This window comes from Hemiscyllium ocellatum, chromosome 7 (assembly GCF_020745735.1).
Source record: "Hemiscyllium ocellatum isolate sHemOce1 chromosome 7, sHemOce1.pat.X.cur, whole genome shotgun sequence".
Lineage (NCBI taxonomy): Eukaryota > Metazoa > Chordata > Chondrichthyes > Orectolobiformes > Hemiscylliidae > Hemiscyllium > Hemiscyllium ocellatum.
The window spans coordinates 93,551,306-93,574,670 of NC_083407.1; the positions used below are offsets into that span (position 1 = coordinate 93,551,306).

At 43.5% G+C, this 23,365-nt stretch overlaps 1 protein-coding gene across 2 annotated transcripts; it reads left to right on the forward strand.

Moving 5' to 3' along the window:
- The first annotated feature begins 12,914 nt into the window (after positions 1–12,914).
- On the forward strand, positions 12,915–17,115 carry LOC132817553 (secreted phosphoprotein 24-like). Of its 2 annotated transcripts, XM_060828056.1 has the most exons (9): positions 12,915–13,043; positions 13,193–13,296; positions 13,711–13,839; positions 14,110–14,241; positions 14,346–14,390; positions 14,974–15,018; positions 16,380–16,433; positions 16,681–16,725; positions 16,858–17,115. In XM_060828056.1, the coding sequence occupies exons 1-9, from the start codon at positions 12,992–12,994 to the stop codon at positions 16,888–16,890; spliced, it is 639 nt and encodes a 212-aa protein (XP_060684039.1). In that variant the 5' UTR covers positions 12,915–12,991; the 3' UTR covers positions 16,891–17,115. The 2 variants fall into 2 exon arrangements, with proteins under 2 accessions (XP_060684039.1, XP_060684040.1); XM_060828057.1 differs by lacking the exon at positions 16,380–16,433.
- The last annotated feature ends 6,250 nt before the right edge of the window (positions 17,116–23,365 follow it).

Genomic DNA, 23,365 nt, shown 5'->3' on the forward strand with positions numbered 1-23,365 from the left:
ACATAGTGCACCAGTTGGAGGATGCTCAGGTGTGTGGTGGAATCCCGTCCATGCTCACCCCTGCCCGGACAGAATTTCACATTGGCCCCACGGTCCTGTACTTCCCGTGGGAGCCTGTGCCCCACAACCTCAGCCGCCTCCGGAATTTTAGTTTTGTCCCTTTTAAGGACATATAAAGACGGGCCCTGTATCGACTGCTGCTGCACACCTTCCACCTCTTCTCCCTCATCCACTGTCCGGACACGCCTTGGCGTGCCCATTTATCACCGGGCGGTGGGGATCCCCAGTGGAGGGCTTTCTACGTGGAAGTCCTCCCCCTTTCTCTCGGGGATCTGGGGTGGAGGGTGCTGCATGCAGCAGTCCCCTGCAACCGCAGATTGCGGTGGTTCACGGACTCCCAGCCCAAATGCTTGTTCTGTGGCACTGTGGAGTCTGTGGACCATGTGTATATTGGGTGTGGGCATTTGCACTCCCTGTTTGATTTTCTCAAAAACCTCCTCCTCTGCTTTTGGTTGCACTTCAGTCCCACGCTCCTGATCTTCGGGCACCCGGTATGGAGGAGGGAGGGCAGGTCTGAAGATCTCCCCGTGGGTCTGCTCCTGGGCCTGGCCAAACTGGCCATAAACAGGTCCAGGCAGCGGGACGTGGAGGGGATCATTAGGACCGACTGCATGCCCCTCTTCCGCGGTTGCATTAGAGCCCAGGTATCTCTGGAAAAGGAGCACGCAGTATCCACCGACACCCTGGAGTTGTTCAGGGAGAGGTGGGTGCCGCAGGGAGTGGAGTGAATCATTTCCCCCTCCAACTCTATTTTGATTTAATCCCTGCCCTCCCCTTCACTGTTTGATCACGCATCATTGCCCTCTGATATGAAGGGCACTGCTTGTCACTGGCCACTCGGGTGTTTCCTTCCTTCCTGGTGGTGGAAATTTGAATAAAGATTCATGCACCTTGTGTCTTTCACTGTGTCTCACACCTGCACACACACAACATGGGTGCTGGAGAAAAATATTAGCACTACCGCAGTTAGGCGGTAGTGTGGGGGTAAAAGAAAAAAAAACCTTCAGACTAAAAATTAAAATCATCTAAACAAAAACCAGGAAATAGAGACTTGTAAATTCCTCTTAAAATAATGAAATTCCTGATCTTCCAAATTTGGTAACCATTCCTGTTTTGATCATTTTTACGATCACAGGATGTTCATTACATTGTTGAACAAATATCATGAATAATTTTGTGCAGATGTTGACACCTGTTCCCCCATGGGACTTATCATTTCCTTAAATTAAAGCTAGTTTATCCCAAACATTTCTCTATATGCTACTGTTCCTCCCTCCTCCCCCTCCCACACAAACCCCAAGGCCTACACTCAACTCAGGAGGCAGGAAGCCTAACCACAGATATCTACACCACAGTCAATAGCCCCCAGGCCAAATCAAATCTCTCTCTCTGCAGCTCCTACGCGTGACGGAACTGAACAGTCACTGTTGTCAGGGCCACATCGCAAAGGAACCTGCTCACTCCAGCAATTTTTCTCTGGAGCTCCTTCACTGACGCAGCACAAGTTGCAGATGCTTATCTGGATTCGTAAAGTGACTGAACTTTGATCAAATATCCAGCTTGTGAACTGCAGTCACACAAACTTAGGATACAAGTCACCCCCATTGTGACCACTGGTCTAAAGCATTCTTAGATTAATGTATCAGTTGATGATGCTGAACATGGGAGTGGTTTATGTTAGGGGTTTGGTGAAGATGCTGAGAATGTGTTGCTGGAAAAGCGCAGCAGGTCAGGCAGCATCCAAGGAGAGGAGAATCGACGTTTCCGACATGAGCCCTTCTTCAGGAATTTTAAATCCTTGTAGAGGGAGGAAGAGAGCTTCTTCAAGGAAGGCATCCTTGCAAGAGGATTCGCAGTAGGTTAAAATCAACAAGGAGAAAGTGAGGACTGCAGATGCTGGAGATCAGAGCTGAAAATGTGTTGCTGGAAAAGCGCAGCAGGTCAGGCAGCATCCAAGGAGCAGGAGAATCGACATTTCAGGCATGAGCCCTTCTTCAGGAATTTGGTGAAGATGAGCAATAATAACATTTCTAGCCTTGCCAAAGGTGTCCACATCCCTTGAATGAATATAAACATAGCTGCACCCCTGACTGATTTTGGAAGAAGTGATTCTAATACAGCAGATTAAAGAATGAAACATGATATTCCCAGGGAATATGTTAGGGATTTAGAGTGTGGTGACAGCCAGTCACAGTGTGGGTGCTTAAGTTTCTGAGTTAATGTTGCTTTTATTCTTTTGAAGCTTTAATCTGTTGCCAAATGAGAAATCTGGAAACTGTTCTGCTGTTTACTGCATGTGACTGAGAACTGGGAAATGTATCCCATAGACCTGAGGATTCAAACAGAGAGTCTCAGTGGAACAGTTGGAGAGGGAATCCAGCCAACAAACCTTCATAGGAGCAGGCACTGTAAACACCCAGCCTCCAGAATACCAGAGGAAGATTACATCCACACACAGCACTGCGAGTCAACTCAATGACCCTTATAACCCAGATATACACAACTGGGTATGTTCTCCAGAGTGTGTCCAAAACAACGTACATTTACTAAATGCTGCTATTTTAACTCCAGACTTAAATAATTAAAAATGTAGGAGTTAAATATAATGGGTAGAATTCTTTTGTGGCAGAATCAGATGAAAAGTCTAGCAAGGCCTAATTCAACATCGCGAGTCAAGTCGCTGCAACTTTTATGTTTTTGACGAGGCAAGTCTCTCAATATGCAGCAGCAAATTGCCAAATAAGTGGGAGTAGAGCTTATTAAATGCTTTATCAATGCCATAACTCATTTACAATCAGCTTCCTTACTTACCAAACTTGCTGAAGAAGCTAGCGTTGAGAGTTTTCAACATGGAAGTCAGAGTGTGTACCTGGCGAATTCAGCTTGCCACTTGCTGTGAAGGAAATCAGCATTAGGCACTGGGTCACAACAGCAATATTCCCAAAAGAGTTATGATAAGGTATCACACATTGGGCTATTCAATAAAATAACAGCCCCATGTTGTTGATGGTATGATATTAGCGTGGATAGAGGATTGAGTAAATAAAAGATAGAGTTGGGACAAGGGAGGAATTTTCTGTATGGCAAACTATAACTTATGGAGTGCCACACAGCGATCAGCACTGGGGCCATAATTGTTTACAGTGTATATTAATGCACAGGACAAGGCAAGTGCATGTACTGTTGCCAAGTTCGTGGATGACACAAAAATATATTGGAAGATGGGAAAGCAAGTGGCAAGGATGGCATAAGGAGTCTGCAAAGGGATAAGGTTATGTAAGTGGGCAAAAAACTAGCAAATTGAATATAATGGGAGAAAATGTGTGGCTATACATTTTGGCAATATTGGGAACAGGTTTGACCCCATATGATTAGATTAGACTTACAGTGTGGAAACAGGCCCTTCGGCCCAACAAGTCCACACCGACCCGCCGAAGCGCAACCCACCCATACCCCTACATTTACCCCTTATCTAACACTAAGGGCAATTTAGCTTGGCCAATTCACCTGACCCGCACATCTTTGGACTGTGGGAGGAAACCGGAGCACCCGGAGGAAACCCACGCAGACACGGGGAGAACGTGCAAACTCCACACAGTCAGTCGCCTGAGTCGGGAATTGAACCCGGATCTACAGGCGCTGTGAGGCAGCAGTGCTAACCACTGTGCCACCGTGCCGCCCACTGAAATCTTTATCTCAGTAAAGATATACTGGCATTGGAACGAATCCCAGGAGAGTTCACTGGGTTGATCCTGGATTATAGCAGGACTGTCTTATGAGGAGAGGTTGAGTTGTTTGGGCATGTACTCATTGGAATTTAGAAAATTGAGGGGCAGCCATAATGAAACCTACAAGGTTCTTAGGGGGTTCGATAGGGTAGATGCAGAAAGGTTGTGTCCCCTTCTCGGAGAGTCTACCACCAAAGTACATAACCTCAGAGTAAGGAGTCACCCAGTTAGGACAGAACTGAGGGGGGATTTCTTCTTTTAGATGGTAGGGAATCTGTGGAATCTTTTTGCCACTGAACGCTGCAAAGGTTGAGTTGTTGCAAATGTTCAAGCCCGAGATAGATTTTTAATCAGTAAGGATATCAAGTGTTATCGAGAAAAAATAGAGTTGAGGATTATCAAATCAGCTATTCAGTGGGTTGCACAGCAGCTATTTCTGATGTGGGTGATGACATGTCTGAGGGAGTGACTAATCATTCACCGTCATAGGTGTGAGAGGTTGGGACTAGTGAGAGTGAGTGGGGAAGATGTCATAGGCAATACTGAGAGTGGCAGAGCATGTGCTTTTGTGGGAGGCGGGTTCAATAACAGAGGTGGTGTGAGCGTGAGGAATTGGAAAGAAGAAGACAACGCTTAAGATGGTCAAGTGGAGAAGATCATCGATGTTCTTTCTGTAGTGCTCCAGCTGCTGAGACTGACTGACATGAGTGGCAACCTTGGGCCAGACTGGCATGTTGCAGGGGAAGAGGATATTCTCCATCTGCACCATATTATCCAATAGGAGTTCCAAGTCTCTACCCCAAAGTGGGAATCCAACGTGATCCAATGCTTCAGGAACCATACAGGGCAATCTGAGTGCACAACAGACTTTTAAAGATGGCGTGGGCACAAGGGAGGCTGGTCTTCCAGTTCATCTTTTCTATGGTGAATACCTCAGGGAATGACACGTGAGGCTTGAATTCAACACGAGGGATACTGTAGGGCTTGGATCGGAAGGCAACGATTTGTGTTTGATGAAATATGGCAGGAAATCCCACTGGACCTTGCACGCCACACCCTTCAAAAGAAGTTCACAATTTGCACTTGTTGAAAACAATTTTTTAAGATTTGGCCCAAATTTAAAAGCTCACCACTGGAACAATTTTGGCTCCTCTCTGTAATGTGTAACACTGGTGAGAAATAAATTGCAATGAGAAGGGAAATAAAGATATGGAAAAGCACCAATGTAATGGAGTTAGTTCTGTCCCAGCACAGAGCTTGCATAGGTTTGATGAGTCCAATGGCCTCCTTCAATGTTGCCGGAGACTTTTGTAGTTTTTTTTCTAGTTACTGTACACTGAGGTCAGTCGCCCTGGATCCCAATGTCAATGTGGGAGGTAGGCTCACTTCTGCTTTGCTTTCTCCCCCATTTTTAATTTTCCAGCTGATGGACCTTTAGTTATGATTCCCTTCCTCTCCAGGAGGAGGTTCCACAGTATAGTAATGCTGGACAGAGTCCAGCAGCTTCGCAGTCACAATAGTTTTTTCTCTATTTAAACGCGCAGGCGAGTAACCCGAGGCACTTCGGCAGAAGAGCCTCCCACCCGCCCTCCTCCTCTAACCTAAATAATAAGACCTGTTGCGGCAAGCAGGTAAGTGCTGCGTTTTGCTTGTTTGGTTTCTTTACATTTAGTTTTTTTTTAAAGAAAGCTAGCTTTTTAGAGGGATGGCAGTGCAGGCAGTGCAATGTTCCTCCTGCAACATGTATGAGGTGAGGGAAGCCATTAGCGTCCCTGCTGAGTACACTTGCAAGAAGTGCACCCATCTCCAGCTCCTCCAAGCCCGTGTTAGGGAACTGGAGCTGGATTTGGATGAACTGCGGATCATTCGGGAGGCAGAGAGGGTCATAGATCAGAGCTTTAGGGAAGTAGTTACTCCGAAAGTTCAAGATAGATGGGTGACAGTGAGGGGGAGTGGGAGGAGGAAGCCAGTGCAGGGACCCCCTGCGGTCATTCCCCTCAAGAACAAGTATACCGTTTTGGATACTTGTGGGGGGATGACTTACCAGGGGCAAGCAACGAGGTTCAGGCCTCTGGCACGGAGCCTGGCCCCGTTGCTCAGAAGGGAAGGGTGGAGAAAGGTAGAGCGATAGTTCTTGGGGACTCGATAGTGAGGGGTACAGACAGACAGTTTTGTGGAGGCGACAGTGACTCACGTTTGGTATGTTGCCTCCCAGGTGCAAGGGTACGTGATGTCGCTGATCGTGTTTTCCGGGTCCTTAAGGGGGAGGGGGAGCAGCCCCAGATCGTGGTCCACGTTGGCACCAACGATATAGGTAGGAAGAGGGGTGAGGATGTCAGACAGGCTTTCAGGGAGCTAGGTTGGAAGCTCAGAGTTAGAACAAACAGAGTTGTAGTCTCTGGTTTGTTACCCATGCCACGTGATAGAGAGTCGAGGAATAGGGAGAGAGAGCAGTTAAATGCGTGGCTACAGGCATGGTGCAGGAAGGAGGGATTCCGGTTTCTGGACAACTGGGGTTCTTTCTGGGGAAGGTGGGACCTCTAAAAAAGGATGGTCTACACCTGAACCTGAGGGGCACCAGTATCCTTGGGGGGAGGTTTGCTAGTGCTCTTTGGGAGGGTTTAAACTAACTCTGCCGGGGCATGGGAACCTGGACTGTAGCTTTAGGGTACAGGACCTTGAGTGTAGGGAGGTTATGAATAATGCAGCGATCTCGAAGGAGGGTGCCTGTAAACAGAAGGGTGGATTGAAGTGTGTATACTTCAATGCCAGAAGTATAAGAAATAAGGTAGGTGAACTTGCAGCGTGGGTTGGTACCTGGGACTTCGATGTTGTGGCCATTACAGAGACGTGGGTAGAACAGGGACAAGAATGGCTGTTGCAGGTTCCAGGGTTTAAATGTTTTAGTAGGATCAGACATGGGGGTAAAAAAGGGGGAGGTGTGGCATTACTTGTCAAAGATAGTATTACAGCAGTGGAATGGACGATGGAAGAGGACTTGCCATCTGAGGTAGTTTGGGCTGAGGTTAGAAATAGGAAAGGTGAGGTCACCCTGTTAGGTGTTTTCTACAGGCCTCCTAATAGTCCTAGAGAAGTAGAGGATAATATTGCGAGGATGATTCAGGAAAAGAGTGAAGGTAGCAGGGTGGTTGTTATGGGGGACTTTAACTTCCCAGATATTGACTGGGAGAGCTATAGCTCGAGTTCATTAGATGGGTCGGTGTTTGTCCAATGTGTGCAGGAGGGTTTCCTGACACAATATGTAGACAGGCCAACAAGAGGTGAGGCTATACTGGATTTGGTTCTAGGTAATGAACCAGGCCAGGTGTTAGACTTGGAGGTAGGTGAGCACTTCGGGGACAGTGACCACAACTCGGTGACTTTTACTTTAGTGATGGAGAGGGATAAGTGTGCTCCGCAGGGCAAGAGTTATAGCTGGGGGCAGGGAAATTATGATGCAGTGAGGCATGACTTAGGATGTGTGGATTGGAAAAACAGGCTTCAAGAGAAGAACACTAATGAGATGTGGGGATTGTTCAAGGAGCAGCTACTACATGTCCTCGATAAGTATGTACCAGTCAGGCATGGTGTAAAGGGCCTTGTGAGGCAGCCGTGGTTTAGTAAGGAATTGGAATCCCTTGTGAAAGGGAAGAAGGCGGCATATGTAAAGATGAGGCGTGAAGGTTCAGTTGGGGCGATAGAGAGTTATAAGGTAGCCAGGAAGGATCTAAAGAGAGAGCTAAGAGAAGCGAGAAGGGGACATGAAAAGTCTTTAGCTGGTAGGATTTGGGAAAACCCAAAGGCTTTCTATAGGTATGTCAGGAATAAAAGGATGACTAGGGTAGGTATCGGTCCAGTCAAGGATAGTAGTGGGAAGTTGTGTGTGGAGGTGGAGGAGATTGGAGAGACACTAAATCAATACTTTTCATCAGTATTCACTCAGGAACAGGACACTGCTGCTGATGTGAATATGGAGTCACAAATGATTAGAATGGATGGCCTGGAAATATGCAGGGAAGAGGTTCTGGGAATATTGGAAAGGATGAAAATAGATAAGTCTCCTGGGCCTGATGGCATTTACCCTAGGATCCTATGGGAAGCTAGGGAGGAGATAGCAGAGCCATTGGCCTGGATTTTTATGTCGTCATTGTCAACGGGAATAGTACCAGAGGACTGGAGGATAGCGAATGTGGTCCCCTTGTTCAAGAAAGGGAGTAGGGATAGCCCTAGTAACTATAGGCCAGTGAGTCTGACTTCAGTGGTGGGCAAAGTCTTAGAGAGAATGGTAAGGGATAAGATTTATGAACATCTGGATAGGAATAACGTGATCAAGGATAGCCAGCATGGTTTTGTGAAGGGCAGGTCGTGCCTCACAAACCTTACAGTTCTTTGAGAAGGTGACTAAGGAAGTGGACGAGGGTAAAGCAGTAGATGTTGTGTATATGGATTTTAGTAAGGCGTTCGATAAGGTTCCCCATGGTAGGCTAATGCTAAAACTACGGAGGTATGGCATTGAGGATACATTAGAGGTTTGGATTAGGAATTGGCTGGCTGGAAGGAGACAGAGGGTAGTAGTTGATGGACTATGTTCATCTTGGAGTGCAGTTACTAGCGGTGTACCACAAGGATCTGTTTTGGGACCATTGCTTTTTGTTATCTTTATAAATGATCTAGAGGAAGGGCTTGAAAGCTGGGTAAGCAAGTTTGCGGATGACACAAAAGTCGGTGGAGTTGTGGATAGTGAGGAAGGAAGTGGTAGGTTACAGCGGGATATAGATAAGTTGCAGAGCTGGGCAGAAATGTGGCAAATGGAATTCAATGTAGCTAAGTGTGAAGTCATTCACTTTGGTAGGAGTAACAAGAAGATGGATTACTGGGCTAATGGTAGGCTACTTGGTAGTGTGGATGAGCAGAGGGATCTTGGTGTCCATGTACACAGATCTCTGAAAGTTGCCACCCAGGTAAATAGTGCTGTGAGGAAGGCATATGGTGTACTGGGCTTTATTGGTAGAGGAATTGAGTTCCGGAGTCCTGAGGTCATGTTGCAACTGTATAAGACTCTGGTGCGGCCTCATCTGGAGCATTGTGTGCAGTTTTGGTCGCCACACTATAGGAAGGATGTGGAGGCATTGGAACGAGTGCAGAGGAGGTTTACCAGGATGTTGCCTGGAATGGTAGGAAAATCTTATGAGGAAAGGCTGAGGCACTTGGGGCTGTTCTCATTGGAGAAGAGAAGGTTTAGGGGAGATTTGATAGAGGTGTATAAGATGATTAGGGGTTTAGATAGGGTCGACACTGAGAACCTTTTACCGCTAATGGAGTCAGGTGTTACTAGGGGACACAGCTTTAAATTAAGGGGTGGTAGGTATAGGACAGATGTTAGGGGTAGATTCTTTACACAGCGGGTTGTGAGTTCATGGAATGCCCTGCCAGTAGCAGTGGTGAACTCTCCTTCTTTATGGTCATTTAAGCGGGCATTGGATAGGCATTTGGAAGTTATTGGGCTAGTATAGGTTAGGTAGGATTCGGTCGGCGCAACATCGAGGGCCGAAGGGCCTGTACTGCGCTGTATCCTTCTATGTTCTATGTTCTATGTTCTGTGTAATAGTGTAAATGGGAGCAGTGGCCACTGCTGGTACTGCAGCTGGGTCAAGAAGAAGCAAATCGGTATTCAGACTCATAGAGTGCTACAGCATGGAGGTAGACCCTTTGCCCAAACTGGTCCATGCTGACCACATTAACCTGCACTTTTGGCCCATATCCTTCTAACCTTTTCCCCATCCATGTATTTGTCCAAATGCCTTTCAAATGTCATTAATGTACACGCCTCAATGAATATTTCTCCTCCGTGTCTACCTTAGAGAAAGACATGAAGACTTGGGAACTTGGGTAAGTTAGTGGCGATATCTTGGGGACAGTTCAGATCACAATAGAGGAGGTGTTAGACATAGTACAATGCATGAAGGTGAATAAACCTCCTGGTCCTGACCAGATATATCCAAGGACCCTGAAAGAGATTAGAGAAGAGATTGTGGGAACCCTGGCTGATATTTTAACGTCATCATTAACAATGGGTGAGGTCCTGGAAGACTGGAGGATAATGTTGTGTCCTTGTTCAAGAATGGCCTTAAAGAAAAGCTTGGGAACTATAGACCAATAAGCTTAACAACTGTGGTAGGTAAGTTACTTGACAAGATTTTGAGGAATAAGATAAAAATGCATTTGGAAAGGCAGGGTTTGATTATGAGCAGTCAGCATGGCTTTATGTGTGGGAGTCTATGCCTCAAAAATTATTCTTAAGAGATCTTTGATGAAGTGACCAGGAAAGTTGATGAGAGCAGGGCAGTAGGCATAGTCTATATGGGTTTCGGTCAGGCCTTTGATAAGGTTCCACATGGTAGGCTGCTCTGGAAGTCAGATCGCATGGAATCCAGGGCGAGCTGGCAAATTGGACACATAATTGGCTTGATGGTAAGAAGCAGAGGGTAATAGTAGAAGGATACTTGTTGAACTGGGGGCCTGTGACTACTGGTCTACTTCAAGATTTGGTGCTGGGTCCTTTGCCCTTTGTTATCTATATCAATGATTTGAATGAGAATGTACAAGGCATGATTGATAAGTTTGCAGATGACAGTAAAACAGGCGGTATCATGGGCAGTGAGGCAGGTTATCAGAAATTTAATGGGTGGCACGGTGGCACAGTGGTTAGCACTGCTGCCTCATAGCGCCTGAGATCCGGGTTCAATTCCCGACTCAGGCGACTGTGTGGAGTTTGCACGTTCTCCCCGTGTCTGCGTGGGTTTCCTCCGGGTGCTCCGGTTTCTTCCCACAGTCCAAAGATGTGCGGGTCAGGTGAATTGGCCATGCTAAATTGCCCGTAGTGTTAGGTACGGGGTAAATGTAGGGGTATGGGTGGGTTGCGCTTCAGCGGGTCGGTGTGGACTTGTTGGGCCGAAGGGCCTGTTTCCACACTGTAAGTAATCTAATCTAAAAAATTGCAGCAAGAACTTGATCAGCTGGGGAAATGGGCTGAGGAATGGCAAATGGAGTTTAATCTTGATAAGTGAGGTCTTGCATTTTTGAAAGTCAAATCAAGGTAGAGGTTTCGTGGTGAATGGTAGGGCCTGAAAGACTGTAGTGGAAAAGAGGGACCTTGGAGTTCAGGTGCACCGTTTTCTGAAAGTGGAGTCACAGGTAGACAAGGCAATGAAGAAGGCTTTTGGCACACTGGTCTTTGTCAGTCAGGGTATTAATATAGAAGTTGGAAAGTTGTATTGCAGTTGTACAGGACATTGGTGAGGCCACACATGGAGTGTTGTATTCAGTTTTGGTCAACTTGTTATAGGAAGGATGGTATTAAACTGGAAAGAGTGCAGAAGAAATTTACAAGGATATTGCCAGGACTCAAGGGTCTGAGTTATAAGGAGAGATTGGACAAGCTAGGACACATTTCTTTAGAGCATAGGAGACTGAGGGGGTGCCCTTATAGTCGTGTATAACATCATGAGAGGCATGGATAGGGTGAATGTACTCAGTCACTTTCCCAGAATTGGCGAATCATGGACTAGAGGGCATCAGTTTAAGGTGAGAGGGGAAAGAATAAAAGGGAACCTGAAGGGCAACTTGTTTTAGATAGAGGGTGGTACACATATGGAAGGAGCTGCTGGTGGAAGTGTACATTCGACTTGGACCTTCAGGGGTCTCAGGCAGGACTCAGAATGGTGAGGGCATGTAGCAGGGATGTGGAGGGAACGGTGGTGTAATGCAGGAGAAACTGTTGGCATGGAGAGCTTCCAACTGGCAGCAGACACTGGAGAACAGGCATCCGACACTTCACTTTCCAGCAGCACACAGCGACGAGCCTGCCAAGGCTGAACATTGAACAACGTCATTAAACCTGTGGGTGGCAGGATGTGACCATGAATAAGCTTTAACTGCCCATTTAATGTCCTGCACAGGGACAAATGTGGGCATCCACCTGATGTCTGCACCTACCTGCAGGGGGGCAGAACGAATGGGCCATTGATGGGCATGCTGACACAACACTCAAGTAGGTCAAACTACTTGATTTCCTGTCCCATACCTAGTCCATGAAATCCATGTTTTAACTGAGGTCCAACCTGAACTCCGTGAGAAACTCAAATACCTAATGATTCTTCCTTGATGAAATACAGTACTGCCTGGATATTAAACTCCAATCCCAGGATATTCCAGTGCAATTTTTGGAGAGATGCCAACTGCACTACAGTGGAACAATTCAACTTATTATAATTATACACTGCCTTTAATTTAATAACATTGCCAAGGTGCTTCACAGCACTGAGTTACAAAAATAAATATCAGATTAGGTAAGCAAATGCTTCCCTAAATACAATAGAGAATCCTAACAGGAAAAAGTGACCAAGAGAAGGACAGAGATGTGGAGAGAGAATTCCAGAGTTTATCTAGGCAATTCCATCGATAGACACTTAAGACAGGATGGAATGCATGCAGAGATCTCACAGAGTTGTCGGGCTGGCGGAGATTACAGAGGTAAGCACGGCAAGAATTATGAAATCCAGGATTCAAATTTAAAAGTCTGAGCACTTTGTAAACTGGTTGATAATGTAGGTTAATGAGCACAGGGGTGAATAGAATTGGATGAAGTTAGGCCCTCCACAGCAGATATCTGGATGGTCTCAAGATAACTGAGATTTAAAAGCAAGAAAGTAACCAGGTCTCCAGGTTGGAAAAGTCACTTCCGGAGGAGCTAAATGGATGAATTAAGGTGGGAGCAGTAGAAGAGCTGAGGTGAGGTGAAATCGGGGAATGTTACAAAATAGTTAATCATAATGATATCCCGTATATGTGGTTGGAAACATAATCTCGGTGAAATATCTAGGGATCTGAGTGTGTTTGTCCAAGTAACAGGTGATCATTTCCTGTGCTCTGACAGTTGATTATTTCACATTCTGTGGAATAATTCCTGATCTCACTAAATCTAAACATGATGACGATACTGGGAGGAAGCTCTGCCCATATTACAGCCACTTGGCAGCAGCTTCCCCTGCCCAGGACCAAACTGAGTAAATATGAGTCAGTGTTTGATTGAGGTGGAGGCGCGAGAATATAAAGACTGAATGCAGCAAGGAAAGGGCAGAGCAAGAGAGAGAAGCAGCTCCTTTACTCTGAGAAAGCAGCCAGCTGATCACACAAGAGGCAGAATGAAAGCCTTCCTCCTCACCATTGCTGCAGTGCAGATTCTCCACTGCTCAGGTAGGTCCCAGAGAGAGAGAGCAGCTCCTCATCAACCAACGAGTTATTGCCAATGAGGTTCACTCACTCAGATATCACCGAGGTGGAAAAATAATTTGCTGAAGAGTTCTGAAATGTTTTGCACAACTTATCCTTTTCTCTACTGACAGGAATACCGAGCCCTAAGGATGCTCTGAGAGCATCAGTTATAAAACTGAACGAAATCACCGAGACCAGCAATCTGTGTGGGATAACCAGGAGAAGGGTGAAGAATGTAAGTGTGGCCTGTTCTCAAACTGTTTCACTCTCTAAATTCCACAAGAATATTACTGAATGCAGTTTGGTACTGATTATTAAATAGGAGCAGAATGTTATATTAAAGGTAAATGTAATGTCATACAGACCCAGAGCAACATAAGGCTGGTCTCTCTTTAGACAGATGAGTCTGGTTATTGCTTAACCTGATGACCACTTACCTCAGACGAGGGGTGAGGTCAAGGAGGTGTGACCTTCATGTTGACCTCAGTAGTGCGGGAATTGAACCCATGTTGTTGGCATCACTTGGACTCACAAGCCAGCCATCTAGCCAATTGAGTGCTTTTTTACATTCACACTGATGGGTGAATCCCCCCTGAGTAAGAACACCAGATATCATCAGGCACTAATGAACCATTTCTCTTCTCATTAGATTCAACACACAGGGAAATTGTCATACAATGTGGACTTAACATTCTCCGTGAAAGAAACCGTCTGCTCCAAAAATTCTGGACTGGAATTTGATGATCCCAGCTGTCACTTCCGTCTCAGAAAGGCTGCTGTAAGTTCTAAATTGTTTTGTCACATTCGAATACTCATCGATACACAGGTATATCATTGAATGAGCCATTTATTCTGTGCTACATTTTAGAAAGGGCCATGTGATTATTTTTAATCAATCCATTCAGAGATGTTATGAATTGGGAATATGCACCTGTTATATTACGGGAAGGAGCCATGTATGTTGCATTCCATCGTACAAAGCAATATGTTTAATGAGTATTGTTATAAAGAGTATTGACTGTAAATATAATCAATTTTGTTATGACAGGAGAGAGGTTTGTGCAAAAGCCATGTTGCATATTTTGCTGATGAGGTTGTCGACATTGATGTAGAGTGTCGAGGGTTGAAGACAGTTGACAGCAACAGTGACTCATCAGAATCGAGTGAAAACAGTGTAGAGGTAACCTCACAATTTTACCCATCAAGGATAATGGGAGTTCTATCATTTCAGAAATTTACATTTCTCATTGCGTTAATTATTTCAATGTTAATATCTCATTATAGGTCAAAACCCAGCCAAAACCCATGTCAATTGAGGAATCACCAAAGGTGAGTAGAAACTTGAAATTTTTGTCAGATTATTTTCTTGTTGTGCAGAATTATCAAAAAATACTAATAAATTCTAGTGTGTAAATATGCCAGAAAGGAGAATGAGATGTTAATTTGTTCTGGTTTGAGATTTGGCAGGACAGCGGGTGTTGGTGTAAATGAGGGAGAAATCCAATGTAGGGGAAGCGTTTATTCTTCCCTGAGGATATTATCAGCTGCACGTTCACATGACGGTAGATAAAAATGTTGGCATTAGGAGGACACAATCTCTCACTAATGATAGACATTATTTATTGGTGTGACTTAGAGGGGACCTGCAGATACATCACAATAAGTTCCAACTGTTGGAGGATAGTCTGCATTATTATAACCATCAACATTACAGCTCCACTGTCTTAGAACTGGATTGCGAGGGATTGCTCCACTGCAATACAGTGTCAAAGAATCATGACTCTGAAATTCAAAATGTTATCATCTCCTTAGTTATAATCTGATATCATTTAAAGCTTTTGTTTGGAAATGATTGTACAGCTCAAAATTATTTGCACAGTGCTAAATACATAACTTAAATATTTTATTCCAGGTAAAAAGCGAGTCAACAGAACTATCTCTTGAGGACTCTCCAGATGTAAGTATTTTACATTGGATGTTTATCTCTTTCTCTTCATCCTCATTAAACGAGACAGGGAATTATGGGTCATGCCATGAGGCAAGTTGAGGGCAGTCTCAAGAACTACCTCAGGAATTGATTCCACACTGGTGCAGGAATTGATTCCACACTGTTGGCATTATTCTGTGTCAGACTGTGAACACTGAGCTAACTGATACGTCACTGGATAATTATTGACCGCCAATAGCCTGTTGAAACCTGGGTTCATCACTGTAGAGTCTAAAGAATTGATGCATTGAATACCCACCTAAAGGTTGTGGTTGAGGGGATTCTGATACTCAGTTCTTGTTGGGTTGTTCATGGATTTGTTAGATTAATGCCTAGTAGCTCTTAGTTACTTCTTAGAATTTTTTAGATTCACAGAAAACACTTGCCACTGACAAGAACTGTGATTACAAGACAAGCACAACTGATGGTTTCATGAGGGTGTTACATTCTCCTCATCATTTCTTTATGTGGAAAGGTCAATACAACTTCCAGTAGTTTAACCATCAACATTACTGTCCCACTGCCCAAGAATTGGTTAATTATTGCTGTCTTCACTTTCGGAGAATAGGAGTGAATATTCCATTACTGAGGTTGTACTATTACCCATCCCGGAAGAATGTGGTGGTTGGGGCAAATCACTGAGTGAATTGAGGTGGTAACACACCTTCTCCCATCTCACCATCTCAGTAATTAGTGCTGGATAAATAGCTCCCTCTCCATTTGCCAGCAATTGTGGACCTGAAGTGGTCAATTACTGGCCACAAGGGCCTCAACATGCCACCTTCCCCCTCCCAATCAGCTACCTTCCTGGCAGGTTAGAAAAGTTGGCAACTGGGAAACCCAAGTGACCTGATGCCTGATTGGGGAGGCCTCCAATTGCTTCACTCTGGGGACAAGTAACAACAGGGATGGAGGCTGGGAGTGAGGGCAAGGGGTGGTGACCACTGAAACATCCCTTAACTCTGATACCCCTTGACATCCTGCCCTTCGAAACCACACCCCCTGGGAACTGAAGCATAAAGACTGACCAGCTTGCTTCCAGAATGACCTCTAAGACCAAAAGGCTGATGGCCTCTGATTGGCAGCAGCTTTTTGAGAGGCACGGCTTCACTGTTGAGCCTTGCAAATCACCAAGAAGCTGACCAGTCAACTCTTGGAACCAAGTTTAGCAAGCTTTCTCGTCACCATGGAATTCACCTGGGCCCAGTCACTAAACCCTAATCCAGAAATCTAAACTTTCACCAGTTCTTCATTTGATAGTTTTTAAAGCTTTTGCTTTGTGGTGATCAAGATTATCGACAAAAGTATTAAATTATAAATTATAAATATAGTTATTACAGATGAAAAGCGAATCAACAGAAACGTCAATTGAGGAGTCTCTCAATGTGAGTATAATTTGAAAGTTTGTGTCAGATAATTATTAATTTGAATAAATTAATGATGACTGGGCCCAACTGCATGACAATAGCATCTGAGGCAGCTTTGTGATTTTATTTATTTACTTTAATGTGGAGAGCATAAATATTAAGAGTTAATATTTTCCCATTTATCATTTAATAAATTCAATATTAGTAACAAAAAAATCTCACCTTTCCTGATGATAAACTGATAAATCTGAATATTTTAATACAGGTGAGAAGCAAGTCATCAGAAACATCGCTCGATACATCTTCAAATGTAAGTATAAACTGGGGAAATTATGCCAGAGAACCGTCTCTCGATCATGATCATCATTAACAATAAACACTGAACTCAGACTGAACTCAGCCCATCCGATGATGACCATTATATTCATTCTGTTCATTCCAGGAATACCATGAAGATTCAAGATCCCGACACTAACCAGGAATGAAACTTCTATAAAGTTGAGCTTGATGTGAACGCAAAGCCTCATTCTGATTAAAGAAGATGTATCAATTGGACTTTATTTTTTCATACATAAGGATGAGGGGACCTGGGGTTCCTGACTGTACATTTTACTGTAACTGGGAGATTTTATAATTTGTAAATGTTCTGTCCTTCGGTGCATGTTGTTATCTTGTGTTCTGTGGATCACATTAAAATGTAAAGAGAATATTTACTGATGTTGTTCCAAATATTGTTTCCCATTTCATTGAGTGGATGGGAGCTTAGAAATGCACTGCTCGAACTAGCCTATCACAAAATATGACCGAACTTGGCTGGTAGCTGCTGAAGGACTGGTGTTTCACACTTAAAACTGATGACTGAGGGCAGTCATGGGTGATTGTATGAAGAATGCTTCCCTCACTCTGTGGACTTTTAAATCATGGGGTTTTCTGGCCCTTAAGTCTGCGAACGGACCCTTGGTCTTGGGGAGGTACAACAGTGAATGTCATTTGGGATCTCTTAAAATTTTAGCATTGGATATTTGACCCCTGTTTCTTGATTAACTGGAGTGACGTTGGGGAAGAAATCATTGAATAGCATATTAAATGTATCTGGAATTGATTTTCTCTGGTATTTACACTGAAGTTATTTTTTTTAAAAACAGACTTAAAATGTAGCAGTGACTGTGAAATTATCAAATTCCCCTTCATTTTATTCCATTACTTGTAGGTGTCAGCATCACCATTGACTTAATATCCATTTTAGAGACATGGTGAAAAATGCTGGGAACTAAATATGTGTTCACATAATACATTTGAAATGGTTTCCAAGCATAATAGAAGTGATTTTTGATCCAGAGATCGATTAATTACTCATCACAGAGGAAAGGATTCTTTGGGAAGACTGATCATAGCTTGTCTTGTGGAGTTTGAGAATAATATGTATAAGTCCATCAGAGAATTAAATTTAAATAGACCTTAAACAGAACTTAAATAAACTTAAATGGGAACGAGGGACATGTTGGTTATTGTAGCTGAGAACATTTGAATAATTCTGTGAAGATGGATAATCAGTAACTGACAGTTTTTGGAATAGTTAATAATAGTTAATAATACATATTCATTGATTTATAAAAACTGAGAAAAGAGATTGATCTAACTGAAGAGGTTAACAATATAATGAGATTAAAATAAAGGTTTTTTTTAATATTCAATAAATGTTAATAATCTGCGAATATGGAGTGTCTTAGAAATCAGCAAAAGATTACCAAGAAATATCATACAGTGCGGAAACAGGCCAATCAACCCATTGAGTCAACACCGAATCTCTGAAGAGTGTCCCACCCAGACTCAAACCCCCTAGCCTCTCCCCGTTATGCGGCCTTTCCCATGGATAATACACTTATTCAGCACATCCGCTGGATACTATGGGCAATTTAGCATGGCCAATCCACCTAACCTGCACATCTTTGAACTATAAGCATGCTATGACGTTATGTTAACTGGAATATGAATATGAAATATCATTGATAGGATATATATCAGTGATTTAGGCTTTTTGTTAAAAAAGTACTTCACCAAGCAAGGAAGTCTGAGAGTAGCAGGAAATGGCATTAAAAAGAACATCGTTGAAAATGTGTTGCTGGTTAAAGCACAGCAGGTCAGGCAGCATCCAAGGAATAGGAAATTCGACGTTTCGGGAACATCACCTACTTGAGGTGCATAAAGTACTAAAGGGGTTTGATAAGGTTGAACACGCGCTCTTCCTTGTGGGACAGTCTCAAGCAAGAGGCATAGATAGAGAATGAAAGGAGAGAATGAAAGGAGAGGAGAAATTAAAATGAGGAGAAACTACTTCTCTCAGAGGGTTGTGAATCTGTGGAACTCATTCCCCCAGAGTGCACTGGAGACAGAACCAATCCATAGATTCAAGAAAGAAATTGATATGTTTTTAATTTAAAGTGGGATGAAGAGCTATGGGGTGTCAGCAGAAAGGTGGAGTTGAGACCAGGATAAGATCAGTCATGATTATGTTAAACAGCTAGGTGCATACAAAGGGCTGAAATGCCTATTCTCACTCCTAATTCCTGTGTTCCTATTTTTGGCCCTATGTTACCAGTGTCATTGAGTTCACAATATTTTCAGAGAGAGGTCACAAGACTCAATTTGTGTTGTGTAAAAACCGTCAGATTTGAACATACAGCCGGAAAGCTATTTTTCCTGGAGTAACAGCCTTTTCCCTCTCTGCCTTTTTATCTCCGAAAATCCTGTCACCAAATTTTGTGGTGTGTAACCTCACTGAAATACCTCCTCACCACTAATGGAGACTTCCTTCAAAAGTAACCCAAGAATTTTTGAAGGAGAATCCAGAATCTACCAGCCCTGTCCAGGGTGAAACCCAAGTGCCAATAATTTGTGAGCAAGTGACTTTGGCAACAAAGCAACATTTGGTCAACGTGAATATTAATTTATTTCTGAATTAGCGGGTACTTGGTCAAAGTAATTTTAAAATAGCACTTTGTAGATTCTTTTCCTCTAGATTTGTTGGTTTCATGTCTGTACATATTTTATTTTACAGGCAGGGTAGATTAGATTCCTACACTATGGAAACAGACCATTAGGCCCAACAAGTCCACACTGACCCTCCAAAGAGTAACTCACCTCGACCCATTCTCCTACATTTATCCCAAACTAATGCACCTAACACTATGGGCAATTCAGCTGACCTCCACATCTTTGGATTGCTTGGAGGAAACCCAAGCAATCAGAGGAATCCCACACAGGCACAGGGAGTATGTGAAAACTCCACACAGACAGTCACCCTAGGCTGGAACTGAACTCAGGTCACTAGCACTGTGAGGTAGCAGTGCTAACCACTGAGCCAGCACGCCACACAATAAATGCAGCTATATGCATTGTTTAAACCTCTTGACATTAATTTTTACATTGTTGTGTGAGTAAATTTTGTGTGCAAAACACTTGCCCTGTATTTATTACTTAAGGAACATGGATAAATTTGATCTCATACAGAGCTATATACAGTCCAATATAAGTAATAATGTATATTACAATTGGTAATATCCCCTCCCTTTTTAAATTCAAACTTTATTTCCTACAAGAGAAGAGAGGGACAAGGAAAGAAATCAATTCATTCTTCTCACTCGATTGTAACAAATCGATAAAAGTGTTAGAAATATAATATGGGAGTAAACTAGTAAAGACAATAAAACAGATTCTAAGAGCTGAATCTTATATTCTTTAGGTTCACAGTCCATTCAGGGGGGTTTCATGAAGGGTTTCTCTCTGCTAGATCCAACAAAGAACTCTTGCCACAGCTTAACACATTTGCCTCATTAACTAAATTTGCCACTCCTCTGTCTGAGTCTAACTCCATTATCCCATTCGCCATACCCAGAACAATTTGCCACTGCTTTGATAATCAGAAATCTGGCAATGCTGTCAACTTTAAAAGGCCATGGTGCACCCCGACAAACACAGTTAGTCTGGAGCTTCCCTGTATAGTTCCTGACCTTAGTCCCAGATGTATCAGAGAATGCAATATTGGTGCTTTGCTTTGTGGGCAGGGAACTGGCGTTGGAGCTGCTGGGTGAGTTGGTGCAGGGACGGCATATCCTGCACCCTCAGGACCAACAGGGGAAGCCATAAGACCATGCCATCTTGCTTCGAGATTCCCACCAGGAACAGTGTAGTCTCATCCACCAGGAGGTATGCACAGCCAATCAGGAAGGAGCTCAATGATATTTTCCACTTTTCTCTGACCTCTCACTCTCACTTTGCCCCTGTTCTTGCACCCACCTTGCGTGGAAGGGAATTCTCCAGCATTTTCACCATTCTCAGCCTCCCCCTTCCTCAATTGCTGTCACTTGTCCCAACTCCACCCCCCACCTCCGATATTACTAACCCCGCATGCCCTCTGTACTGCTGACTCACTCACCCGTGACACCTCCCCAGCTGAACCAAAAATAAGGGCTGCACCAACCACTTTCATCTACCATAATACACACCTTCCTCTCAATTCACAAGGAAAGCAGACCACCACAGGGCAGAAAAAGTGGTGGTGGGCTGCCTGACATTCAGCTCCTCATCCCTCACACAGAACAGAGCCTGACCCTGAAATCTCAAGTGGCTGACTGACCACCATACGTGACCGTGCCCAAGTCCCTGGTGTGTTATTGGAGGCTGCCTTTGACTTGACTGAGGACCACTGACAGCCATGACTGGCTTCCTGGCTTTGTTCTGCAATAAATGGTAAGGTTTATAGCAACACTGTGAGCCTGATGTCTCTGGCTGAAGGGTAAGGTACAAAAAAGCAAGACAAAACAAGGCAAGGCAGGGATGGTAATGACCAGGCAAAAGTGAGGACTTAAGTGAGAAGCTTAAATTATTGGATAAATTAATGATACTAAAATCCAACAAATCTTAGGAATTTCAAGGCTGATATTCTAATGATTTATTAGGGAGCAATTGCATCTGTGAACTTTCAATATCATCTAGATTCTAGAACAGAGACAACAGATTTTTTGGTTGCAAATGTAACATTGTTATACAAGAAAGGAGAAAGAGAATCCAGAGTTTAGATCAGAGTGGTGCTGGAAAAGCACAGCAGGTCAGGCAGCATCCGAGGAACAGGAAAATCAACGTTTCAGGCAAAAGCACTTCATCAGCAATAGAGGCAGGGAGCCTCCAGGGAGGAGAGGTAAATGAGGGGGGTGGGGCTGGGGAGAAGATAGCAAAGAGTACGATAGGTGAATGGGGGTGGGGATGGAGGTGAGAGGTCAGAGAGGAGGGTGGGGGAAGGACCATCCAGGTAAATGAGTGAGTACTAAGACAACAAGTGTAGAGGCTGGGGATTGAGCCTGGTCCAGTCCATGAGCTGAGTGCAAAGTGTCCCTGAGTGCTAAGTGTCCGAGCTACAGCATTACGATGAAATTGCTTTCACACCCTGTGATACAGCATTGAAGTGCAAAAGTGTACTGTAAGTGAATTGAAGATGTACCACAAGGGTTCTTACAGGCTGGCACACATTGGATGCCAATCTCTGTTTATCTGGGATGCACATGGCTGGTGCTGATGGAGTGTACCCTGAGAAGTTGAAGCCTAGTGTCCAACATAGAGTTCTTTTGCAACAAAAGCAGTGAGCTGAATTTGCCAAGTACCTGCTCTGATTTCCATGCTGAGAAGTCTCAATGTTGAGTTTGGTCACAATGGATGGTACAATAGAAAGCTGCAAAGTATTTAGGTTGTTAACAACAAATAATTCTCCTTAATAGTCAACTTGTCACTATGTACTGACAATCTTGGCTTAATGTTCAGAACTTAGTTTAAAAAGGCAGCAAAGTGTTCCTGATGTCAAGATAATCCTCAATGGACCTTTTGCATGATTCTGCCACATTTTTTGCCATAGACCCTATAAAATTTGGCTCTAATAGTTTTTGCAAGCATAACAGGAGAGTAGCAAAAGACAATATTGTTCCTTCCAGACAAAGACAGGAGCAATTATCATTGTAAAGGGGGAAATTGCAGAAACAATTCACAAATATTTGGCGTCTCACTTCACAGTTGAAAAAATAAGAATACAGAAAAATATTGAAGAATTAAGAATCTAATCAGAATGTAAAAAGAAGCTTAAATTATTGGATAAATTAATGATACTAAAATCCAACAAATCTTAGGAATTTCAAGGCTGATATTCTAATGATTTATTAGGGAGCAATTGCATCTGTGAACTTTCAATATCATCTAGATTCTAGAACAGAGACAACAGATTTTTTGGTTGCAAATGTAACATTGTTATACAAGAAAGGAGAAAGAGAATAGAGAACTATAGGCCACAATTGGTAGGAAGAGAAAGGGAAACCATGGATGAGTGAATTTGACTTCTCAGTCGTTATTTCATAATGGACCACATTAAAGGATGCACACAAGATAAAGATTCATGGAGATGGAAGTAATGTACTGGCATGAATTGAAGATTGATAGGACTAGTCACCATTTATAAATGGTGAATTGGAGCTTTGATTGGCTGAGCTCAGGTAGAGTGAAGCCTTTTGGATAAATGAGGGAAACAGCCTGCACACATTGCTGCTTAAACAATTGCTGCTTAAGTAACTGAATAAACCACAGGAATGTAAGGAAAGGATCACTGTAGGAAAAGGTCCAGTGTTTCAACGATTGGAGTGTGGCAGCAATTTGTCAAATTGAATTTGTATTCAAGGGAAAGCAGTTGCCACATTCTATAAGGACTTGTATGCTACCCTTTGGCAAAGAACAAAGTCTTCACAGATACAAAGCTAAAAATCACACAACACCACGTTATAGTCCAACAGGTTTAATTGGAAGACTAGCTTTCGGAGCGCTGCTCCTTCATCAGGTGGTCGTGGAGTATAAGATTGTAAGACACAGAATTAACAGCAAAACGTTTACAGCATGATGTAACTGAAATTATACCG